General features: G+C 38.0%; 1 protein-coding gene across 1 annotated transcript in view; it reads left to right on the top strand.

The window, feature by feature from the left end:
• Positions 1-838: 838 nt before the first annotated feature.
• kcnb1 (potassium voltage-gated channel, Shab-related subfamily, member 1) overlaps positions 839-22,593 on the top strand; it is a 316,956-nt gene continuing 295,201 nt past the window's right edge. The window contains exon 1 of the mRNA XM_059978756.1: positions 839-1,405. Within this exon, the coding sequence (XP_059834739.1) occupies positions 839-1,405 (567 nt within the window). The remainder of the gene's footprint in view (positions 1,406-22,593) is intronic.

The following is a 22,593-nucleotide window of genomic DNA, read 5'->3' as shown; positions in this document are numbered from 1 at the left end:
AATGCGATCACATTAGGGAACAAATATACATCCATGATGTAAAATTAAAAAAACGGGAGAATCCACCCGGTGGTATTGCGGGGAACGTCGCGCGGTGCCGGTCATTATTCCAGTTCACACATTTTAAACACGAGTGCCGTTGAAACAATACAGCAAGTGGGTGGTTTGTGAACGGAACCCAAATTGCAACCAGTATTTCTAGGTCCAGCGGAATTTCGGGTTAAATCTAGATTGCCTATCGGGAAGAGCAGAGTGAGGGCTCAATTTTTTTTTAATATAAGTAATTTTTGATGTAAGGTAGATGCACAAATCTAATTCTGATAACAGGGTAAATTAGTCCGCAACTTTCCTGATATGGGGGTGGTATTAGGGTGGTGTCATTTGTTGATGGAGACAAGTTGAAGAGTTGTGGCTTTCTCCGGGGTGTGATGTGAGAGGTGACTGCCATTCTCCTCCAGCTGTCAGTCTCTGCGTCTCCGTTCAGCGCCGGCTTGTGGACAGCGCTCCTTGGCCTTCTGCACCAGCACGCCTCTGGTCACTGTCTGCTCGCAATGAAATCTGTCCTTTGAGCAGATTAATGAGCTATTACTGATTACTGGATAAGGCGCCGCGCCCGCACCTCCTGACACTACGTTAGAGATGTACTTGCTCCTTCTGTAGGTCAATTGAATCTGAAGAACAATTTGGATCTTGTCACCAAATACCTTTTTTATTCTCCCTTTTTTTCCAGCTTCGAGGATGGGTGTAAAAGCAGCCAGATGAAAATCTTGCACTGAGATCCAACGCTCGGATAGTTAATGTGAGATAATATCCAACCTTGCAGAAGAAAACTGGAAGCATGCCCACGGGGATGAATAGAGGGGGGTCTCGATCCACAAGCTCCCTACCTCCAGATCCCGTGGAGATCATCAGGAGCAAGGCTTGTTCCAGAAGGGTAAAACTCAATGTTGGGGGACTTGCACACGAAGTACTGTGGAGAACCTTGGACCGGTTACCCCGGACGCGACTGGGCAAGCTCCGGGATTGCAATACTCACGAGTCCCTTATGGAGAGCTGTGATGATTATAACTTGGAGGAGAACGAGTACTTTTTTGATCGTCACCCGGGAGCTTTTACTTCTATTTTGAATTTTTACCGTACTGGCAAGTTGCATATGATGGAAGAGATGTGCGCTTTGTCCTTCAGCCAGGAGCTTGACTACTGGGGGATAGACGAAATTTATCTGGAGTCCTGTTGCCAAGCCAGGTATCACCAGAAAAAGGAACAAATGAACGAGGAACTGAAGCGAGAAGCTGAGACCATGAGGGACAGAGAGGGAGAAGAATTTGATAACACCTTCTGTGCGGACAAAAGGAAGAAACTTTGGGACCTTTTAGAGAAACCCAGCTCCTCGGTGGCCGCCAAGGTAATTCCAGAATACTGTATATATTGTATTACAAGTCATAAATACAATTTAGATCTTCTGAAACTGTTGTACGGATCTGGACGAGAATGATATTAAGATTAGATTAACTCTAGTTTATCAGATAGTTCCTCCAGTATAATCTTGTAAGTAAAAGAAAGTGGGTCGTTGGGATACAAATTCTTAGCGCACAAAAGTCGCGGTAAGTGTGACATTTGACCAATTTTAAACTTACCCAGCACCATCTTTAAAAGATGTAATTGCTTATTAGCAAAACTGAAATGTCTGGACTACGGCTGCGTGGTTATTGAGAGCTTTGTTTTCCCCATTTCAACCACTCCAGAAAACAGAATTGTGACGATTAGTAAAGGAGTGCTTATACAGCTGAAACATAATATAAATTTTGTATTTTAAGTGTTATATTAAAATATTTTATGTGTGGAAACCAGATCATGCATATAATGACCTGCCATACTAGTTTTCAGTGCTTGGATGGAAGGACCTTGATTGGACTGGTCCAGGCTTCTTGGGTAATTCATGTCTACAAAGGAGTCTTACATAGTTGATGATAATAATGTTTGGAGAAATATCATTGAGAAGTAAAGAAAAGTCTAATTCAATGTGTCAAGGTTTATCCTTGCCCTTGGTCTCTTACAACTGTGATAATAAATGTAAAAAGTGTTTTAGAGAGATTAGCTAAAAACTGTCTGGTTCAATTAGCAATAGAAATATTTAAAAACACGAGAAAACAGGTGATTCAGTATGTATACCAATCCTGTCCTGGGCTTGTAACTTTAGTGCTAATTGTTTGCCATTTGTTGTAAAGAACATTGTGGTCATAGAATGCCATGAGCAGCAAGGCATGCAAGGGGACGTCATCTCCTGCAGGTTTCCTCCCAACTCACAAGCCATGCTGGCTTGGAAATACAACACTCTTCATTCACTGTTCTCCCTTCAAAATGTTTTCTAAAAATCCATATCCAACAACCTTCATCATACACCTTGCAGAACTCCAAGAAGTCAGGTCATCACTGCCTTCTCCAGAGTAGCGACTGATGGGCTATAAATACAGGCCATGACCACACTGCCCAAACCCCATGAATAAATGAAAAGGAATGAAATATTTAAGTCAGAATTTTATTCAGTGACTTGTTTGAACAAATCAATATATTGACAAATCTTAATTCATCATGACTAGATTTCTGGATAAGGTGTTACCCAAACCTTCGAATGACTTTGAAATACCATTATGTAGCCATCAGTAAATCATAAACTGAGTTGCAACATAATATGTTTGTTGGCAGGTAAAGTCCAATATCTTTTCAAATAAATCAGTAGACAATTCATTTCAGTGATCATTAATTTATAATGATTATAAAATAAACCAGTGGTAACAGTAATTAATAAATTAAGTTGATTTTATTTCTCTCTCATTTAATTAGTGACTAATTATAAGAGTAGATTACCCCAATGCACCAAAGACTGGAAAGGATACATTTAAACAAAATAAAATTGAACAAAGGTCCTAGAGTTTTAATTCAGTTCATTCAGTAGCCACTTATCGTGAGCAGCATAACATCAAATGTATTGGCCGGTGTGAAAGTTTAAGTTACTTTTGTTACTTACTGCAAGAGGTAAATGAAACAGCTTTCCAGAAGTGCTTGAAAGTGCATTTGCTCCTTTTCTGAGTTCTTCAGTTAATCCTGTGAACAATGCCATGAAAATGTAAGCAGGTAAATAGCTTCGACATTTTAGTTACCACCATAATCGCTTCATACATATCAGCAAGTTTGCTGCTGGTCAGCATGTGGATAAGAGGCTTTTTTTCTGTATGTTTATCTGCAATTCCCTTGTTTATACATACACACTACATCTTTATTGATTTTTCTGAACTTACTTTGACTACTTTGGGGTATCATATTTAGCTCCTAGTTTACCTAACATTGTACAAGTCCACTTGGCAAAGGGAAACTGAAGTCTTTGTCACACCATGAGGGAAGTAATTTTCATTGATAATAAAACTTAGTTTGAGCTTACTCATAAAGATCATCAGGAAACTAGCGCAAAATGCCAGGAGCAAGCTGAGCCTTTTTAAATCATAGATTTTCCACTGGGTAAGGGAAGCAGCATGTTTTTATGATTTATTACACATGTATCAAAGGTCAGGTTTGCTAAGCAAATACTATCTCTGATTTATCTGTGATGTAGGTTGATGTGAATTCTCTGCAATTTCACAACGGAGAACAGCAATGCATGAATTGTTCTTGTTAAGACCTTTCTAGCCATCAGAGTTAGAAATGCAATCATTCGACGGGCTGAAGAAGATAAATGCAGTGAGTCTAACATTGGTAAACCAAAAATTGCGGTAATAGGATGAGGTTGTAAATCAATATTCAAAACCGCAGAAATAATATCAAAAATATCTTTCCAATATTTCTCCAAAAATGAACACGACCAAAACATGTGAGTTAAAGACGCAATTTCAGAATGACATCTATCACAAATAGGACTTATATGAGAGTAAAAACGAGCTAATTTATCCTTGGACATATGGGCCCTATGTACGACCTTAAATTGTATTAGTGAATGTTTGGCACATAACGATGATGTATTAACTAATTGAAGAATTCTATCCCAATTCTCACTAGAAATACTAAAACTAAGCTCTCTTTCCCAATCCTTTTTAGTCTTATAAAGAGGCTCTGAACGTATCTTCATAATTATATTATAAAGTTTTGAAATAAGCCCTTTTTGAAAAGGGTCTAATTCAAATAAACTCTCCAAAGTATCTGAAGAGAGTACAGAATTTAAAAAATGTCTAGTCTGTAAATATCTAAAAAAAAATGAAATCTCGGCAAGTTATATTTGTTGGATCTATATTGTTGAATTGGAAAGAAATTGATCCTCCCACTGTATTTAATTGGTTCTCTCAAACTATGTTATGTTTAAATTTAGAAAAAATTAGAAGTGGTACTTTTGAGACTTCTATTAAATTTGAAAAGTTATGGAGACTATTTATTCAACATTTTCATATGATGTAATATGACCCTGTGCCAAGTTCATTTGATTTCCCAGCTTTTAGCTTATGTATTTTGAGACGACTGGAAGTGACGGCATTGATGAATACTTATTTTTGTGAGATATTATAAACAGCCCCCTTTTTTTTTCCTTCTCTTTTTTTTGTTTCTTTTTTTTACTTATTAGTTATAGTTATTAGATTAGCTAGTTTTGCATTATAAAAATTTTTTTTTGTTTTTTTCTTTCCTTTTTCTGTTTTCTTTATATTATACATTATGAAATATTTAGATTTACTATGTCCATACATATATCTTATGGCTTAGGTCTTGGTAAACTCATATATATTGTAACTATTATGTATGTTTTTTTTTCATATGTAATGGAATGTGTATGTTGGTAATTTCTTTATCAATATATCATTTGTATTCTGTCCATATTACTAATACTAATAAAAAGATTTAGAAAGACCTTTCTTGCAGTTTATAGTAATGTTCTGCTTATTCTATGATTTATCTAATGTGCTTTTAACAGAAAATCACAAAATGAATTAATAAAGCAATTAAAATGCAGATAATAACTATTAAAACTAGAATTGAATTAATAGTACAAGTTAAAGTTAAACCTTTGAGAAGCTAGTCTGGTGTATCAATGCCATTTTAAATGTCATCTTTAAAGGTTCAATATACCTGTAACATTAGATGGTTCAAATCTGAAATCTGTTCACATTGTGGACAATACTGAAAGTAACTTAAGTAAGTTGCTTTTCAGAAACAGTAGCAAAATAAATAGGTCACCAGATTTTCTAAAGTATTATAGGTGTTGTAAAGGCAATTTTGGGATGACAGCACAACATCAGCACTTTACAAAGTGTACTCTTTGTGGAGTGGTTCATTCTCCACTCATTTCATACTGAGCACACTGTTTATAAGTGGTGGCTTGATACTTATGGGAAGAGGGAGAAAGAGAAGTAGTAACCATGGCAGCAGAGACAGCATGTGATTCCTAACCATGGAGATCCTGGTGGTACCTTGGACACATGGGCTGTTCCCATTTCTTTGGCTGCAGATACATTATAAGTGTGCAATCTGAAGAGGAAAGTTAGCAACTGAACACAATTGGAAGATTTAGTTGGTTCTGATATCAAATAGAAAACTTGCCTTGTATTAACTATTGGACACTTTTGTATATCTCACGTGAGTGACAAATGATGAGTTCTCCACTCCATGCCAAGCTTTTTATTTGTATTCAGTGATTATGAATATGAAAGATGCATTAAGTGAAAACAAGCAAAAATGTTCAGAAGCAGTGAATTTACAGTATAGTTACAATTTTTCTTTCTTTTACTATATTCTCTCTTTATTTTTTGTCTTTGAATTCATCTGCCAGTCTATCTAAGTTAATAGAATACACCCTAGGCTTGTAGAGTCTTTAGCTGGAAGATTTTGTCAAGTGGTAGTATAAAACAATTTCCAGTTGACTTTCTTGGACGATATTTATTTCTCTTCTGAAACCAAGCAAAGTAGATGCACTGAGCTGTCCTTTTGTTTCTTTTCCTGGCATTCCTTTGCTCAAATTATCCATCGGGGGATCTCACAAACAGTGATGATCCTGTGATAACAGTGCAGGCATGAAAATGTTTCTTAGATATACCATGAGGCATCTTATAAAATAAATAGATCCAATTTTTTTTTGATAGCTTTTTAAAGATTTCTGATTTGATTAATAGTCTGTAGAGTACAACACACATTAATTAGATCATGTCTATTTTATGTGTTTTATCTGTGTGCAATTCTATTAGGTTTCCCATCACACCAAGTTAGGTTACTAATATTTTCACAATGACATAATGGATGCATTGAGGAAGAGGTACAGCTCAGCTGTATCTACCAAATTGCAAAACAATGGATCATGTACATTCATAATATATGTAAATATTTGTCATAGCTGGCCATTATCATTTTATAAATTGTTTTTCTACTCTAGACATGATCTAATAAAAATGAAATGATATTGTAAAACATCTAGACTTTTATAAAATAAGTATGTGGGATTAACTTCTGTTGATTAAAGATTAAAGCCATTCAATCTGCATTTATTAATCAGAATTTTCTTCAGTTGTCAAAATATTCATGTAACATAATTTTTTTCTTTATTCCAGGAACAATCACATAATTTATCAGGCTCCACTTCATGTTGATGTTTCATAAAAATTATTATTGATCATTCCTAACATAATTGGATACTAACTAACTTGTGCTTGCAGAAATGCTTCCCAAAAGTTCAAAGTAAATTTGACTAAAGTAGAATGTTTCTTGCATTTATGTAAATTGAATAGCTTCTCTTCATGATAGGTCGCCATCCAGGCATTAACGAGGCACTTTCTTTCACTAGCATCCTGGCCATCCTATTTGAAGTTGCCATGTCTCCCAAAGTTGCAACTGACCCACATTCTGTGACTTATTTTATAGTTTGTTACATCTGGTCATTTGGTATCAAGATGCATGTTTTTGGTTTAGACAAAATCACTGTAAAGGTGCTGTTACATATTGTGTAAATGACACATTATTGAAGAAACCTAAGATACTGCAAGATAAAAATGTAAAGAAACACTTTTTAAGCATTGATTTGGTTCCTTTCAAAATATACAGTATATGGTAGTATCATAGGATTTTGTCCAGAGTAAGTAATTTCCGCAATACCACCTTTAGGCAATGTAACTTATTATTGGTACAAACTATAAGTATATTGTCAGTAAGCATATCTCTGTAACTTCATTAATCAGTCCATTATACTTCTTAAAATGTACATACTGATTGACTTCTGAAATTCAGAGTACATAGTAGCAGTATTTGCATATTTATAACTTCGGTGAAACTTCCCACTTCTGTTGATATTTTGAGATCTTTGGGATTTTGTGTAAAATGATGGAGGTAATTGTCAAGGGGATACAAGTGGAAGTTCTACTACTTAGGCAGACTAAGATGTGCTGTATACTTTTCACTTTGTTTACAGCAAGTTAATATGACATTATAATGAAAGCATTTAACAGTTATTGCCAAATACTCCAAAAGTAATTTCCTTCTATCATGACTTTGATCATTTAAAATCAGTTATTTTTGTCATTTACTTAAGGTAACTAAGCATAATTTACAATATATAATTTTCTCCTTTCTATGTTGTTATATTTTTGTACTGTCTTATATTTAGTGGGTCCATTTATTAGAACTATTAATGATGTTAAATGTAATGCATGGCAGTATCTGGCAACTTGGTAACCCCTTTATCAATGTACTTAAGGTCCAAAACTATACTTGATTTACTACAATCTTTGAATTCATTGGATGAAAAAAGTAAAGGAAGGTAGAAGTAATTTTGGGAAATTATTCCTTGGGTGACCACTGATCTCTAATACCTGATCCAAATGGTCATTCTCAATGAATGACCTAAACAGAACATTGACTCAGAGGATTTAAACAAATCCTGTCCACAGGCATGTGTTTCCCATTTTTGTTATTAACAAACCTTTCCAATGACAATCCCAAATCACTTACCCATCTCTAATTCAAAGAACGTCAATGAGTACTGTTTATCGGTCTCTCCAGTGATTTGTCCTGCACAAGTCAGGAATCTAAAGCTGAGCTGTCCAAACTCCCTGGGTAAGACCCATTTGAACACCTTTCCCAAATGAATATGGCTGGTGGTTTGCACGTCCAAGCTACGTTCAGTTATTAGATCCAGTGATTTTCCTAAATACCGCATTTCCACTTTATGACTAATTTTAAGACGTGACAATACCTGGACATATTTATCAAGTTGACAACAGTCTTAATCATTTGTAGTTCTTTATACTCTGTGCTACTTGGCTCTTGCTTGTTAGATTATTATTTTTGTATTTTTGTTTTTTTCTTAGCTCAAGCTGGTAAAACCTGAGGTATGGGCATTGCCAAGCACACTCATTTCCCAATTGCTAGGAACTTTTGGACTACTCTAATGGTGTTTAGTGTTGTGGCTTTCTGGGTATTTATATAAATGTTGCTGTGTAGGCCCAATTGTTTAATGCTATTGTGCAAACCTTTTGGGGTGATATGAGTTGTAAATATTACTATTGGGACAATGTATACTCTGTTAGTGTTCCATAGTCTTTCAATTTTCCTCTTAATTCAGCATATTTCCGGTGCTTTTCACTTAGCATTTCTGTATGTTAGGTGTTTTTGGAATGGTGAAATCTATTAAGTAAACTGTTCCTGCTTATTTATCCTGTAATATTAGATCTGGACAATTATAATGGATTGTCCTATCTGTAATAACGGGTAGGTTGTAATATACTTTGTAGGACTCTGACTCTAAAACTGGACCAGGCTTGTATTTATCGTAAGGTATGGTGTCTTTTATGAGTTTGTATTCTCAGGTAGGACTTTGGTGAATGATGTGTACCACTTGATTGTGCCTGTGTGAGTAATCAGATTGAGTTAAATTGCTGCAGGATCCTGTAATGTGTTGGATAATGACTGGTTTCTCTTGGCATTTTCTGCTTTATCTACTTGAATTGGTAGCTTTTTATTATGTATTTTTAAATAATTTTTTGTGTTAACCACCTGATCCTGTATTGCCACAAGGAACCTCTCTGTTTCTGGGAATACGTCTCTAACTCTGAGCCAGGCATTCGACGCTTCTTTGATGACATCTAGTCTGACAGATAGTGGGGATGTTTTTCATGAAGGTCATGCTCTTCCATTGGTTAATTTTTTCTTCTAAAGTGATAATTTCTTTATTTTTCTGGGTTGTGCTTTCATTTAAGTCTAATGGTATGTACTTATCAGAATTGCATATGCTCGCATGGAATGGTGAATCCTGTTTTCGTTGATGAAACTATGTATGTTATCAGACTGTTGTGTAAATTTTTAAGTCCATAAGATATAGGAGCAGAATTAGGCCATTTGTCCCATCAAGTCTGCTTTGTCATTTCATCATGGCAGATCCAATTTTCCTCTCAGCCCCAATCTCCTGCCACCTCCCCATATCCATTCATGCCCTGAATAATCAAGAATCTATCAATCTTTGCCTTAAATATACATAATAAAAAGGTTGACTATTTTCTAAATGGAGAGAAAATACTAAAATTGAGGTGCAAAGGGACTTGGGAATCCTTGTGCAAGATTTGCTACGTTAATTTGCAGGTAGAGTCTAAGAGGAAGATAAATGCTATGTTAGCATAAGCATAATCGCTGCCTGTAGCAAAGAATTTCACTGATTCACCACTCACTGGCTAAAGAAATTGCTCCTCATCTACGTTCTGCAAGGACACCCCTATATTCTGAAACCAGGCTGTCTGGTCTTAGACTCTCCCACCATAGGATACATCCTCTCCCCAAGACCTTTCACCACTCTGCTTGTCCTTTTGATACAATGTGTATACTTGGTCATTAAGCTCACAGCTATAATCTTCTTTCAGCCATGATTCCTACAACATCATGCTTGCCAACATGTAACTGTGCTACAAATTCATCTACTTTATTCCATATATTGCATGCATTCAAATATAACACCTTCAGTCCTGTATTCACCCTTTTCAATTCTGTCTGCTTTTAGGTTCCAACTCATCCTGTTGACTGCAATTTTGTCTTGGCAACAGCCTCTCCTCACTGCATATTGCTTCTGTGTTTAAACTAGTCACCTCATCTTCAGTACGATTAGCTGCCCTTCCTACCATACTTATTGCGTTGAAATACTGGCAGCTCAGGACACTAGTCACACCGTGCTCAACCTTTTGATTCCTAACTTCGTCTGAGGTCTTACCAATATCTGCCTCCACAACCTCTCCACTAACTGTTCTGACACTCTGGTTCCCATCCCACTGTAACTCCAGTTTAAGCACCTTCATGCAGCATTAACAAACCTTCGCACTAGGATTTAAGTTCCTCTCCAGTTCCGGTGCAAAACGTCCCATCTGTACAGGTCCCGCATTCCCTGGAAGAGAGCCCAATGATCCAAAAATATTATACCCTCCCTTCTACACCAACTCCTTAGCCACATATCTTCCTTAACATATTCTTTTGGTATAATATCTTGGTCCAAAACTGATCTGGAAAATTTACCAAAAAAATGGAATGAAATGACAGATTTTAGAAAACACTATGTGCACTCAAATACACTGAAGTTAACACTACCTAGGACGGAAAGAAGAAGAATAACAGACAGGTTCCAGAAGACCAGAAAATTGTATACGTCACTCAACTCTTCAAGAAGGGAGAGAGGCAGAAGAAAGGAAACTATAGGCCAATTACTTTGACCTCAGTGGTTGGGAGGATATTGGAATCAATTATTAAGGATGAGGTCTAGGGCACTTGGAGGCACAAGATAAAATATCCCATAGTCAGCATGGCTTCCTCGAGGGAACATTTTGACTGACAAATATGTTGAAATTCTTTGAAGAAACAATAAGCAGGATAAACAGTGAAGAATTGGTTGATGTTGTGTACTTGGATTTTCAGAAGGCCTTTGACAAGATGCCATACATGAGACTGCTTAACAAACTGAGCCCATGGTATCTCAAGAAAGATTCTAGCATGGATTGGCAGGAGGCAAAAAGTTCGACTAAAGGGAGCCTTTTCTGGTTAGCTGCCAGTGACTAGTGGTGTTCCACAGGGGTCTTTGTTGGGATCGATTCTTTTTACATATGTCAATGATCTGGATGTTGGAATTGATGGCTTTGTTGCAAGGTTTGCAGACAATATGAAGATAGGTGCAGGGGTAGGTAGGTTTGAGTAAGTTTTGAGGCTACAGAGGTTTTAGATTACGGGAGAATGGGGAAATAAGTGGCAGATGGAATACAGTTTCGGGAAGTGTATGGTCATGCAGCTTGATAGCAAAAAATTAAACGGTTGACTATTTTCTAAATGGAGAGAAAATACAAGAAACTGAGGTGCAAAGGGACTTGGGAATCCTTATGCAGGATTCCCTGAAGAGTAATTTGCAGTTTGACTCTGTGGTGAGGAAGGCAAATGCAATGTTAGTATTCATTTCAAGAAGACTAGAATATAAAAGCAAGGATGTAACGTTGAGACTTTATAAAGCACTGGTGAAGCCTCACTTGGAGTATTCTGAGCAATTTTGGGCCCCTTTTCTTAGAAATTATGTGCTAAGACTGGAGACAGTTCAAAGGAGGTTCACAAAAATGATTGAACAAGTGAATGGCTTATCATTTGAAGAGCATTTGATGGCGCAATGATGGCCTAATTTGACTCCTATATCTTATGGTTACAGCGAAAGTGTTTATTGTTTTTGTCATGGTCTTACTATTGCTGGGCAGATTTTCTTAAGCCTTGCAGTATGATCTATCTTTAATTGTTGATATCCCAAGTACTTACATGTTTCATATTTATCCATTGGTCGTACTGTATCCTGCTGGTCTGTTTAATTTCTACTAGGTATATCACCTTTCTTTATGTTTAGTGTTCTTCACTTAACTAATTCAAAGTTCATCTTTATATCTTTTTTAAAAATTCTACTATTTGAATTAATTGCTTTAGTTTTACTGTTGAAGGAATGCATAGTTTCAAATCATCCATGTATGAAATGTAGTCAATGTATAAATCATTTGGTCGTTTCTGATTTGTTACCCTATTTCATCCAATTCAATAAATTAGAGAGGGGGTTTAAAGCTAGGGAAAAAGTCATAGTGGGCTTAGAGAGTCACCCTGAAATTTTTTTTTTAATTTTAATAATAATTATCATTATTATTATTATGTTTAGAGCAGGAAATTATTACGCAGAAGTACTGGCCCTGTGTGGCTTATTAGATGTATATAAGCTTATGAGAGGCACATTGAAAGTAGAAGGCCAGCGTATTTTACCAAGAGCAGCAGTGGCCAATACTGGACGACATCCTTTTGTGGTTAATGGGGGAAAGTTTAGGGGAGATCGCAGAGGAAGGATTTTGCACAGAGAGTTGAGGGTGCTGGGAACATACTGCCAGGTGTGGTGATAGTGTCTGATACAACTGAGGCATTTAAAAGACTCATCTTGGCACATGGATGAAAAAAAAATGGAGGGTCATGTGCTTTGTAGGAAGGAAGGGTTTGATTGAGTCAGAGAACTACAGCACAGAAAAAGGCTCAGCAACCCATCTGATCCCATCCCTCTTGTTTAGCCCCATTCACATGCTCCCAGACTGTAGCCCTCTATATCCCCCCCATCCCTGTACTTACCCGAAATTCTCTTAAATATCACAATTGAACCTGCATCTACCACTTCCACTGATGCTCGTTCCATATTTGCATCACCCTCTGAGTGAAGAAGTTGCCTCTCAGATTCCCCTTAAATATTTCACTTTTCACTCTAACCCTATGACTTCTAGTTCTGGTCTCGACCACCTTCACGGGACAAAGCTTGCATGCACTTAACCTGTCTGTCATCATGATCATTATGTGGTGTGTCATATGACTCTGGCGATCATGGATTTTCTATGACTATGATTGCTCTTCGGTAAATTTTTCCACAGAAGTGGTTTGCCATTGCCTTCTTTGGGGGCAGTGTCTTTACAAGAAGGGTGACCCAACAATTCTCAATATTCTTCAGGGATTGTCTGCCTGTCAGTGGATTGTCAGTGGTTTTATAGAACTTGTGATATGCACCAGCTATTCATACGCTCATCCACCACTTATCCCTATGGCTTCACATGACCCTGATTGGAGGTCTAAGTAGATGCTAACACCTTGCCCAAGGATGACCTACAGGATGCCTGGGTTTGTCTGGTCTGATGGTATTTATACCCCTATCATCCGTCCCTCTTGATTGGTTGGTCCTCGTCCAATCATGTTTCCACTGTACCTCCTTGTTTACAATCAAATTCCAGTTCTTACTTACAGTGAGAACTTCATCTTCATTAAAATACTTTTCCTCTAGTTTTATTTCAATGGCTTCCTTCACCAGGCAGTCCCAAAAGCCATTGGCTTGGCACAGGAGTTTTGTGCCATTGAAGTCAATCCTATGGCCGCTGAGAATGTAACGTTCTGCTACCGTCGATTTCTCCGGGTAACCTAAGTGCATACAACTCCCGTGCTCCTTGATGCAGGTTTCCACTGTGTGTGTCAACTGGCTGATATGTGCTGCTCTGCATCCACAGGGAACCCTGTGAACAGCAGCCACCCTGAGTCCCGGGTCATCTTTGACCCACATGAGCTGTGATTTGAGCTTCCTTACGGGTTTGTAGATGGTATTAATCTGGTATTTCTTCAGGATCCTGGTGATTCATCCAGAAACTGTGGCAATGTAGGGAAGGCAGACAGTAGTGACTAGTTCCTCCTCATTTTTAGGTTATGCTGGATTCTCCATCGGCCCTTTAAAGGGTCTGATCCACAAAGAAGAAAGCTCAAATCACAGCTTATATGCTTCAAAGATGACCAGCCTGAAAAAGAGTTTATTCTAAGTTTGAAAAATATACATATAAATCATTGGATCAGATTCATATGCATCACTTTTAAAATTAATTGAATCAAATTAAGGCAAACCATATTATATGATTTGTTTATTCTGAGTTTGCATACTTTCTTCATCTGTACAATACCATTCTGTTTACAGTTAGATGGTTGTGTTTGCAACTGAAGACCTTAAGCTCAATCCAAGCCCATACTTTCTACATATAATTAATTGTAGAACATATTCACCAGGGCAAGCTGCCCAAAGTTGACTGCTCTTAATAAATTCTTGTGATAAAATATAATGCCTATATGATACCTGTACCAGGTACACATCTGGCAACTTCTATTCAAATTAGGCTGCTCGGTGGAGTGAGCATAATGTTATTCAAGCAGTGTCGCCATTAAGCAGTGAAACAAATTAGAATTGTGTATATAGTTATATAGCTTGACATGTAAACAATTCCATCTGCCACTAACAAAAGCTATTTTTAATGGATTGAAGTTGGTCTTAAAATTTTAAAAACATGATATAAATACTTTTCCTAATTATATCAAGACTGACTGATTTCTAGATCTGAGCCATGATACTCACAGAATCTCCTGTAAGTGTAGAAGGTAAAGATGGTTATTTTATTTAACAAAGAATATTTGAGGTTTTATTCGGGAAAAGAAGGAAACAATTTCAGGAATAAGTAATTGGTATTGAGGTTTATAGGGGTTATGGCAAGAACTTGGGAAGTTAGGAGGGTACAAAGGGGCCAAAAATAACATTGTCAAGGATGATCTTAAAACTTATAATAAGTATGTTAGAAACAAGAGAGTAGCCAGGGAAATATTACTTCTGCTTAGAAACCAAGGAGGTAGTCTTTGTTGAGCCAGGGGATATGAACAAGGTACTACATAGTATTGACCAAGGAGAGCGGATACCAAGATAGTAGGGTAAAGGAAGTATACACCGGTTTCTGAAGGCATGTTAGAAATGTTTTAGTGTGGAAAAATCCCCAGGCCTGATCCAATCTATCCTAGGGTATCAATGGAAGCATTGGAGGAGGAAGCTGCTACTTTGATCTGCTTTGATGATGAATGAGGGAATAGAGGGCTGAAGGACAGAGAATGTTGGCTCCTCGGGCAGTAGAGATATGTTTGGAAACTGCAGGCCTGTGAGCCTTAGATCAAATGTAGGGAAGTTACTGGAGAAGATTCTGAGGGACAGGATTTATGTTCATATGGAAAAGCAGGGACTGGTAAAAGGAGTAGGCTTTGCTTGTTGCCGGGCGATCATGTCTCTCAAATCTCTTGTTTTTTTTGTGCAGGTGACTAAGAAAATCAATAACAACAGAGTAGAAGACATAGTTTGCATAGACTTTAGTAAGACCTTTGGCAAAGTTCAGAGTTATCCAAGGCATGATGGCAAACAGGTTCAAAAATTGGCTTGTGTTAGAAAGGAAGAGATAGTACTGGAGATAGGTGCTTACCTGATTGAAAGTCTGTAGTAAATGGTGTGTGTGTGTGTGTGTGTGTACGTGTGTGTACACACAGCTGGGCGGAACAGCAGCAGATGGAATCTAATCCAGGCAATTGAGTTAATGTATTTTGGGAAGACAAATTTTGGTAATGGGCAAGGACCTTAGGAAGAGATCTTTGGATGCAAATTTATAGCTTCCTGAAAAGGTCACACAGGCGAATAGGGTAGCTAAATAGACATTTGGTATGTTTGTTTCACAGGCTGAGGCACTGAATTCAAGAGTTGTGATGTCATGATGCAGCTGTACAAAGCGTTGATGAGGCTGTATTAGGAGTTTTCTGTAAAATTCTGGTCCCTGCACTTCAGGAAGGATATGGTAGTAATAACAAGAGTGCAGAAGAGATTCTCAAGGGCTTTGCCTGGAATGGAGAACTGAGGTTATAAAGATTCGGGGTTTATTCTCATTGGAAAGTGGGAGGCAGATGGGTAACCTAAAAGAGTAATAATAATTGTGAGAGAGAAGTATAGGATAGGTAGGGTCCTTTTTGCAGGGCCGTGAAGTCTTGAACTAAAGGGAACAGGTTTTAGGTGAGAGGAGGGAACTTTAAAGGAAATTTGAGGGGCAAGTTTTTTCACAGTGGTAGTTATCTGGAACAAGCTGTTGAAGAAGATGGCAGAGGTAGATACAATTAAATATTTAAAGGCATTTAGACAGGTACATGTATAGAAAAGGCTTAGAAGCAATGAAGGTCTAATGTTGGAAAATGTGACTATTACAGTCAGAAAAGGCGAGATGGACCTATTTTTCTGCTATATGATTCCACTGGCTACTGAAAAGTTTGTTTACATGTTTAAATATATAATGACCACATGTACATGCAGTAATTATGTTGGCCAAACTACTGCTATGTAAGCAACATATCATATACAAGTTTTTTAATATGCATATTTGGAGTAAGTAATTATTATTAAAATATTACTCTTAATTCTAAATTTCATATTCCCCTCTGCAGTTGCAACTGTCAACTATTCCTCCAGCTTCATTGTTAGGAATGGCTGGGTCACCCATCTTGTGAAGACACTGCCCCAAAAGCAATATGTGATGTCCCAGTCACATTATTAGTGCTTGGTGCATGAGAGACATGATACTTTGAGCTTTTGTGATAATGTAAAAGATTCATTGTACAAAGCATTAAATGATGCAATTTCACAGGTACAATTGCAGGCCTGTAGCCAATGACTTTCATCTGCTGAAAGTCAACTTTTATAGACTGGCAGTTACCGTGGACTTGGATGGTCAGTGCACGTCTGACCGGCAGCCAAGTGTTCAGCAGCTCATTGAAGGCAGCAACAAGCAAGTGGGATGAAAGGTGTGATGGTGACTGTGAAATGGAAACTGAGTCTCTGATCATGGTGCTTGCACTTATCATGCATTACCACCCACCACTCCAGTCAGAAGCCATTCTGTCTGCTGCCCTACAGTAGCAGACGATGTCTAACAGCATGCCTTTCTATGGCAGCACCCTCGCTGGTTGCAAAATGCAGGAAACGTCTGTCAAAAGCATCTCAGTTGTCAAAGTTGAGCCATTAATTCCAGTAGGCAGCATGTCCTGAAGCTGTATTAAATGTCTGCCTGCATCTAATGCAATACCCAAAGGCTCCTATGTCCCCATTTTTTGAAGGACTATGTCAATCAGCTAAAGAAATACAGCATTTTTATTGCAGAAAGTATATCTATTTGGGATCCAGCAATAGAATCAAATGACAGTCAGTTAATAAACACAAGACAAATGGAAGATTTAATGGGTAACAGATTGGCTCCCTGATTCATTTACAAGGACTTAAAGCAACTTTTAAAACTTAAGGGTCTGTGGTCTCTTCAGACTAACACTAAGTGACGATGGCATCTGTGGTTCAAGCTGAGCACAGACTCATTGAGATGCTGAATTATATTTTTCCTGCTGCCAGTATTAGGGCATTGCACAGTTATCAGATTTTTAAATGTCTAGCCCATTTTCTGACAGGATTTATTATGAATATTCTTTACGGAGCAAATTAAGAATCTATAAAAGCTATCTACTCCTTACTTTCTGACCATCATTCCAAGAAATTGATTTAAAAATGGATCCTTTCCAGATGTAAATGATTTCATTTGAAATTACATTATCACCATGTTCAGATATTATTATAAATCTTTCAATTACTTGTTGGTTGAATTACGTCTGCAATATTTGGTTTGGGTTTATTTCCCTGGATTGAATGAGGGCCATTGTTTATTTTGTTTCCTTTGCTTGCAACATACAAATTATTAAATCCTCTTTGTTGCCTCCACTGTAACACATAAGAGTCAGCATTATAATAAATGTCATATTAAAGTATCTTTTTATTGAACATTAAGGTCACGATTTCTTGGGAATACATTTAGGTATTAGACCACAGACAGTCATAAAAGCATATGTGGAAAATTAACTCAGTTAATCTTTTTGTTTACAGTTTTTAAGTAATATAATTTGGATATTCAACACAAAGTGAGCCAATAGTATAGAACTAGTAATTCATGGGAGACATTGACTATTTCTTATCTCTTCTTTCTTAGGCAGGGTTGAATCTGACTTGCTTTAACTGCATTTCTGTGGGTTCTGAATGGGCTGATAAGACCAGTGTGGAACCCAGAGACTGATGGGGCAGATAGAGCTTAATGGGGCAGGAAAATGGGTCTTTTCATTACATAGTATTTTCATGCCACTCTTCATCCTGGGCAATTGTGTGCTCCTGATCCATGTACACTGTGCTCAGTGCCATCTCGAATGCCCTTTCTCATCTTGAGCGGGCATGGGATTTGTGTCAGTGAGAATATACCCTTTATTTATTCAGCCTTTGAGAAAACCACACAATAATTTCATCTGTATGATAATCCCTTGCTGTGACAGAACTTGGAACAGAACTGCCACTTTCAGGGATGTGATGCTAGGTGTGCAGACAAAGTGACCTGCATATCAAAGTTGGCTGTGAGTAATTAGAGCCTTAGAATGAGGGATGGGCTGTGGAGGGAATGCTGATGTTCATTGTTTTGCTGAGAGGAAAATATTTCTATCTCTCTAGTGCTTTGAGAAGTCAGCTGTGGGTATTTCCCAATTCAAAAGTGTACAAGGGGGCATGATCTTTTTTTTTGTACAGCTCTCGAAATCCTGAATTTCAAATGCCATTTTCCTCGGAAAGTCAAAGCTTGTGCTGTTGCACCACTGGTGTCTGCCTTCATTGAAAGATGGCTCCTGAAGCACAGGAGGCAATGCATCCTTTTCCAGAATTTGTCAAGGACTTCTGCTGTTGAAGGGTGGTGTTGTCCAGCAGAGCCCCAATTTTTGCAGATGCTATGTGCAAGGCCCTTTCTCTAGAATACTTCAGTGAATAAGTCAACAATGGTTTAGAGTTTAGCCTGTGAACGTGTGCATACTCAAACATTGTCTGTCACTGCAGCTCAATATAAAGTTGGAATGACCTTGACTATGGAGTAAAGATAGGCAAGATTGGACAATTTCCAACTTATCCTGTTTCTTTACATTTGCTCCCGTAGGAAAACCTTTGGAGAGGAAGTGCAACCATGCAGTTCCTCGTGTTTGACATTGTTAAAAGCCCTTAAGAAATGAAAACAAGGCTAGGAAAGGGTGCTCGTGTTGCTGAACCTGTCTTGGGGTCATATCCAGTGTGCCTCTATATAGATAGAATCCACACTGTGATTCGGGAACAGCTCTTCAGCAGGAGGCGGCTGAGAAGGACCTTTGCAATGACTTTCTCTGTGGCAGACAAAGTAGACAAAGATGTAGAATCATTGAGGACAGAGGTAAGAAGCTGCAAGGGTAAAATGTTCCTTATAAAAGTTATATATTGACATCCAAATTACAATGAGTGACAGAAAATGCACATGGAAAGGGTAATGTTATGGTAGTCATGGGGAATTTCATTGTGCAGGTAGATTGGAAAAATCAGGTTGGTAGTGGATCCCAAGAGGGGCAATTTGTAAAATGCCCACAAGCAATGTGCACTCTAATTTGTAATGACCAGTGTGTGCAAAAATCTTTTGCTGTGCAATTTTTTGCCCGGTGACGACAACGTGTGCTCACTGAATTTTATATATAGAGTATTCAGTTTAACAGCTAGCAAAGCACTGTCAACAAGAACTTTGATCTCCTCTGCGTTTGATCATTCTCGCTTTCGTTCATCTGTATTCTCACAAAACATATGTAGCAGGCCTGTAGTGGGTAATGAAGGGTTTTCTTGCCAGAGCTTTTGCACACCATCCATATTGCTTTGTTTGCTAAATGATGCTTTAAAAAGTCAAGTTTGCAAATATCACTCGTCCTTCTTCCCCCTTGCAAATTCTCTGGCAACTTTTGCATCATGACAATACACACAGGTAACATATTTCTGTATTGTACCTAAATATTTCTCCTGACTGCTCAGTCCTGACCTCATGAACTTTCAGTGTTATATTTTCGACTGCTTCATTAAGTCTTTCTGCTACAAATGGACTAGCAATTCTTTTGTTCTTCACTCCCTTTGCTTCATTGGAATTCGGCAATCATTTCTTCAATAAAAACAATATAAATTAGCCGTTTCTAAAATCTGCTGACAAATCATCACAAACTCCATGTCATCAACACTAGCCGCATCAGACTCTCAAAAAGGAAAAATTATTGTATACAATCATGAAATATACTTAACTGCCAACGAGGTAGAGCGTGCCAATCTTTTGTGCAGATCATGGCAGAACCCACCAGGGAATCAGCCTTTCTGGATTGGATGTTGTGCAATACATCAAAATTGATTAGAGGAGTTTAAGGTAAAGGAACACTTTGATTTAATGCATCATATTAAAGGGTGGTGAATACTAATGCAATCAATTCGTTTGTGTTTTATATTTCTAATTAATTTAGATCACTTTGTAGAGATCTGTTTTCACTTTGACACTAAAGAGTTTTTCTGTTGATCTGTGTCAAAAAAAAAGTCAAATTAATGTTCAATATTGTTAAACAAAACAGAACATGAAAAAAGGGGTGAATACTTTTTATAGGCACTGTACATAACAACCAAATTATTATTAACCCCTAATTTGTGTTAACACTTCATTGAAGCAACAAACTGTTAAATCACCTCCTTATTTAAAATGCACGGAATTATGACACGTACTGATATTAGGCAGCGTAATTTGATTGTCCCATCACAGCCTGATGACACAATAACAGAATGATTTTTTGATCCAACCAACATCCTAATGGATCAGATTATCATCAACCATAGAAGTTTGATAAAGTCCAGTTTGATTCTGTGAAAGCTGGAAGAACTTTATTCACCTTTTTTCTCTTCAAAGTTCTGGGAATTACAGCTAAATGAATGCAGGCCCACTCTGGGTCACCATCGTGGGTGGCGGGGAGAAGGCTCAGCTGACTGGTAGGAAGGTGGGATACATCACCTTTTGCAGCTCTGCACAGAAATGTTCAATTTAGTCTGAACTCGTGCAATTTAGCTGACAAAGTCAGACATTATGACACTTTCCCCTGAAATTGAACATTCAGAACATTAAAATGAGCAGTAAAGAAAGATCACAAAGGCACTGAGCATTCTCCAAGGGAGCTTTGTGAGAGGGCTTCCTCCCATAATGTGACTATAAAACAACCCTGCCGAACCATCTCATCTCTGCATGATAAACTATATCACTGTACTCCCCATCAATTTCTTAGAAATATTTTTTTAATTAATCATTGTTGAATTTGCAATATTTTATGATGTTAGCTGTGGAGAGAATATCTGTCGTGCTTGAAATGCAAATCTTTCCATTCAAATTTTGCTGCTACATGGTACAATGAATCTGTGTGAGCTGCAGCTGTAAATCACTCAGATACAGCCGGAGATGTGTGATCATATTATTATGCTTCTACTGAGCATTATCTGTCAAAATGCCAAGCAGCTTTTTCCCTTTCCAAGTCCTCAGTTATATCCCAAGATTAATTAACAAGTCCACGTCCACCATTCTTCTTGATGTGATTTCATTCAGTCTAATTCTTTGTAATCTTCAAGTCACAGCCCAGCCCAGAAAAGTACCACTACCTGAACAATGTCAGAACTTCCCCTAGTTTTGTCAGCTGCCAGGGAACATTCTATAAACCTAACGTCACATCTCTCAGAAGTTGCACCAATCCATGTTGGTTGATAGCTGTCAGTTCCTTAGGATACCTCTTCCCGACAGCCCATTGTGGCTCAGCCTGTCTCAGGCTTCCACTGCACAAGGCAGAAGTCAAAGAAGAGCTTGAGTTCACATACTGGTGTTGGTCTCACCACTGAGTGGAGCAGTGATGCACCTACTTGCAAAGGAAAAGCTTTGAACACATTTATCATCCGGAAACTTTACTCCACAACAAAGAAGACAGGCAAACAATTAACCAGGCAGAAACGATGATTTTTTTTTTTGTTACCTGGTATTGTTGAATTTGACATCAAGTCCGGAAGGTTGCTGCATGCCCAGATAGAAGTTGAGATGCAGTTTCTCAGGCTTACGTTGGACCCTGTTATGACAGGTACAGAGATCAGGGAGAGAGTGGAATGTGGAGAATTGAGGTGCAAGCAACTGGAAACTCAGGTTCACTGCTGTGACTCTGCAAAGTGGTAACACGATCTGCATTTCATTTACCACAATGTGGGCACTGAATGCAGGACACTAAACTGGATGGTGGAATGGGAAGAGGTAATCAACCACATTTTTTGTATGGCAACTCCTGCAATGTACTGTGAGAAGGAGAGTTGTTGGCGGAGAAGGAAGAACAGAGCAGTGAGCGATACATCTCTCAGAATGTCGTGGTGGAATAGAATCATGGAGTCCAACAGCTTAGAAACAGGTCTGTGGCCTATTAGGTCTGCACGCATCATCAAGCACCCATTTATATAATTCCCATTTTTATCCACCCCATAATCCCATCAACACTCATTGCATTCTACCATTATCTGCACACTAGTGACGATTTATAGTAACCAATTAATCAACCACATCTTTTGTTTGTGGGAGAAAACGAGAGCACGCAAGGGGAACATGGGGATAATGTGCAAAATCCATGCAGACAGTATTGGAGAGCAAGATTGAATCCAGGTTGCTAAAGCTGTGAAGTAGCAGCGCCTTTCTCTGTGCAAAATGCCCTAATTCTACCCCTATATCTTATGGTCTTTCTTAAGTTGAGGTCCTGTTCCTGAAATTAACTTGGGACTCGGTTATGACAGGTACAGAAGTCCGAGTGAGGGTG

This window comes from Hypanus sabinus, chromosome 9 (assembly GCF_030144855.1).
Source record: "Hypanus sabinus isolate sHypSab1 chromosome 9, sHypSab1.hap1, whole genome shotgun sequence".
Taxonomy (NCBI): Eukaryota; Metazoa; Chordata; class Chondrichthyes; order Myliobatiformes; family Dasyatidae; genus Hypanus; species Hypanus sabinus.
The sequence above is the reverse complement of the archived record's forward strand: the minus strand, read 5'-3'. Positions and strand labels throughout refer to the sequence as shown.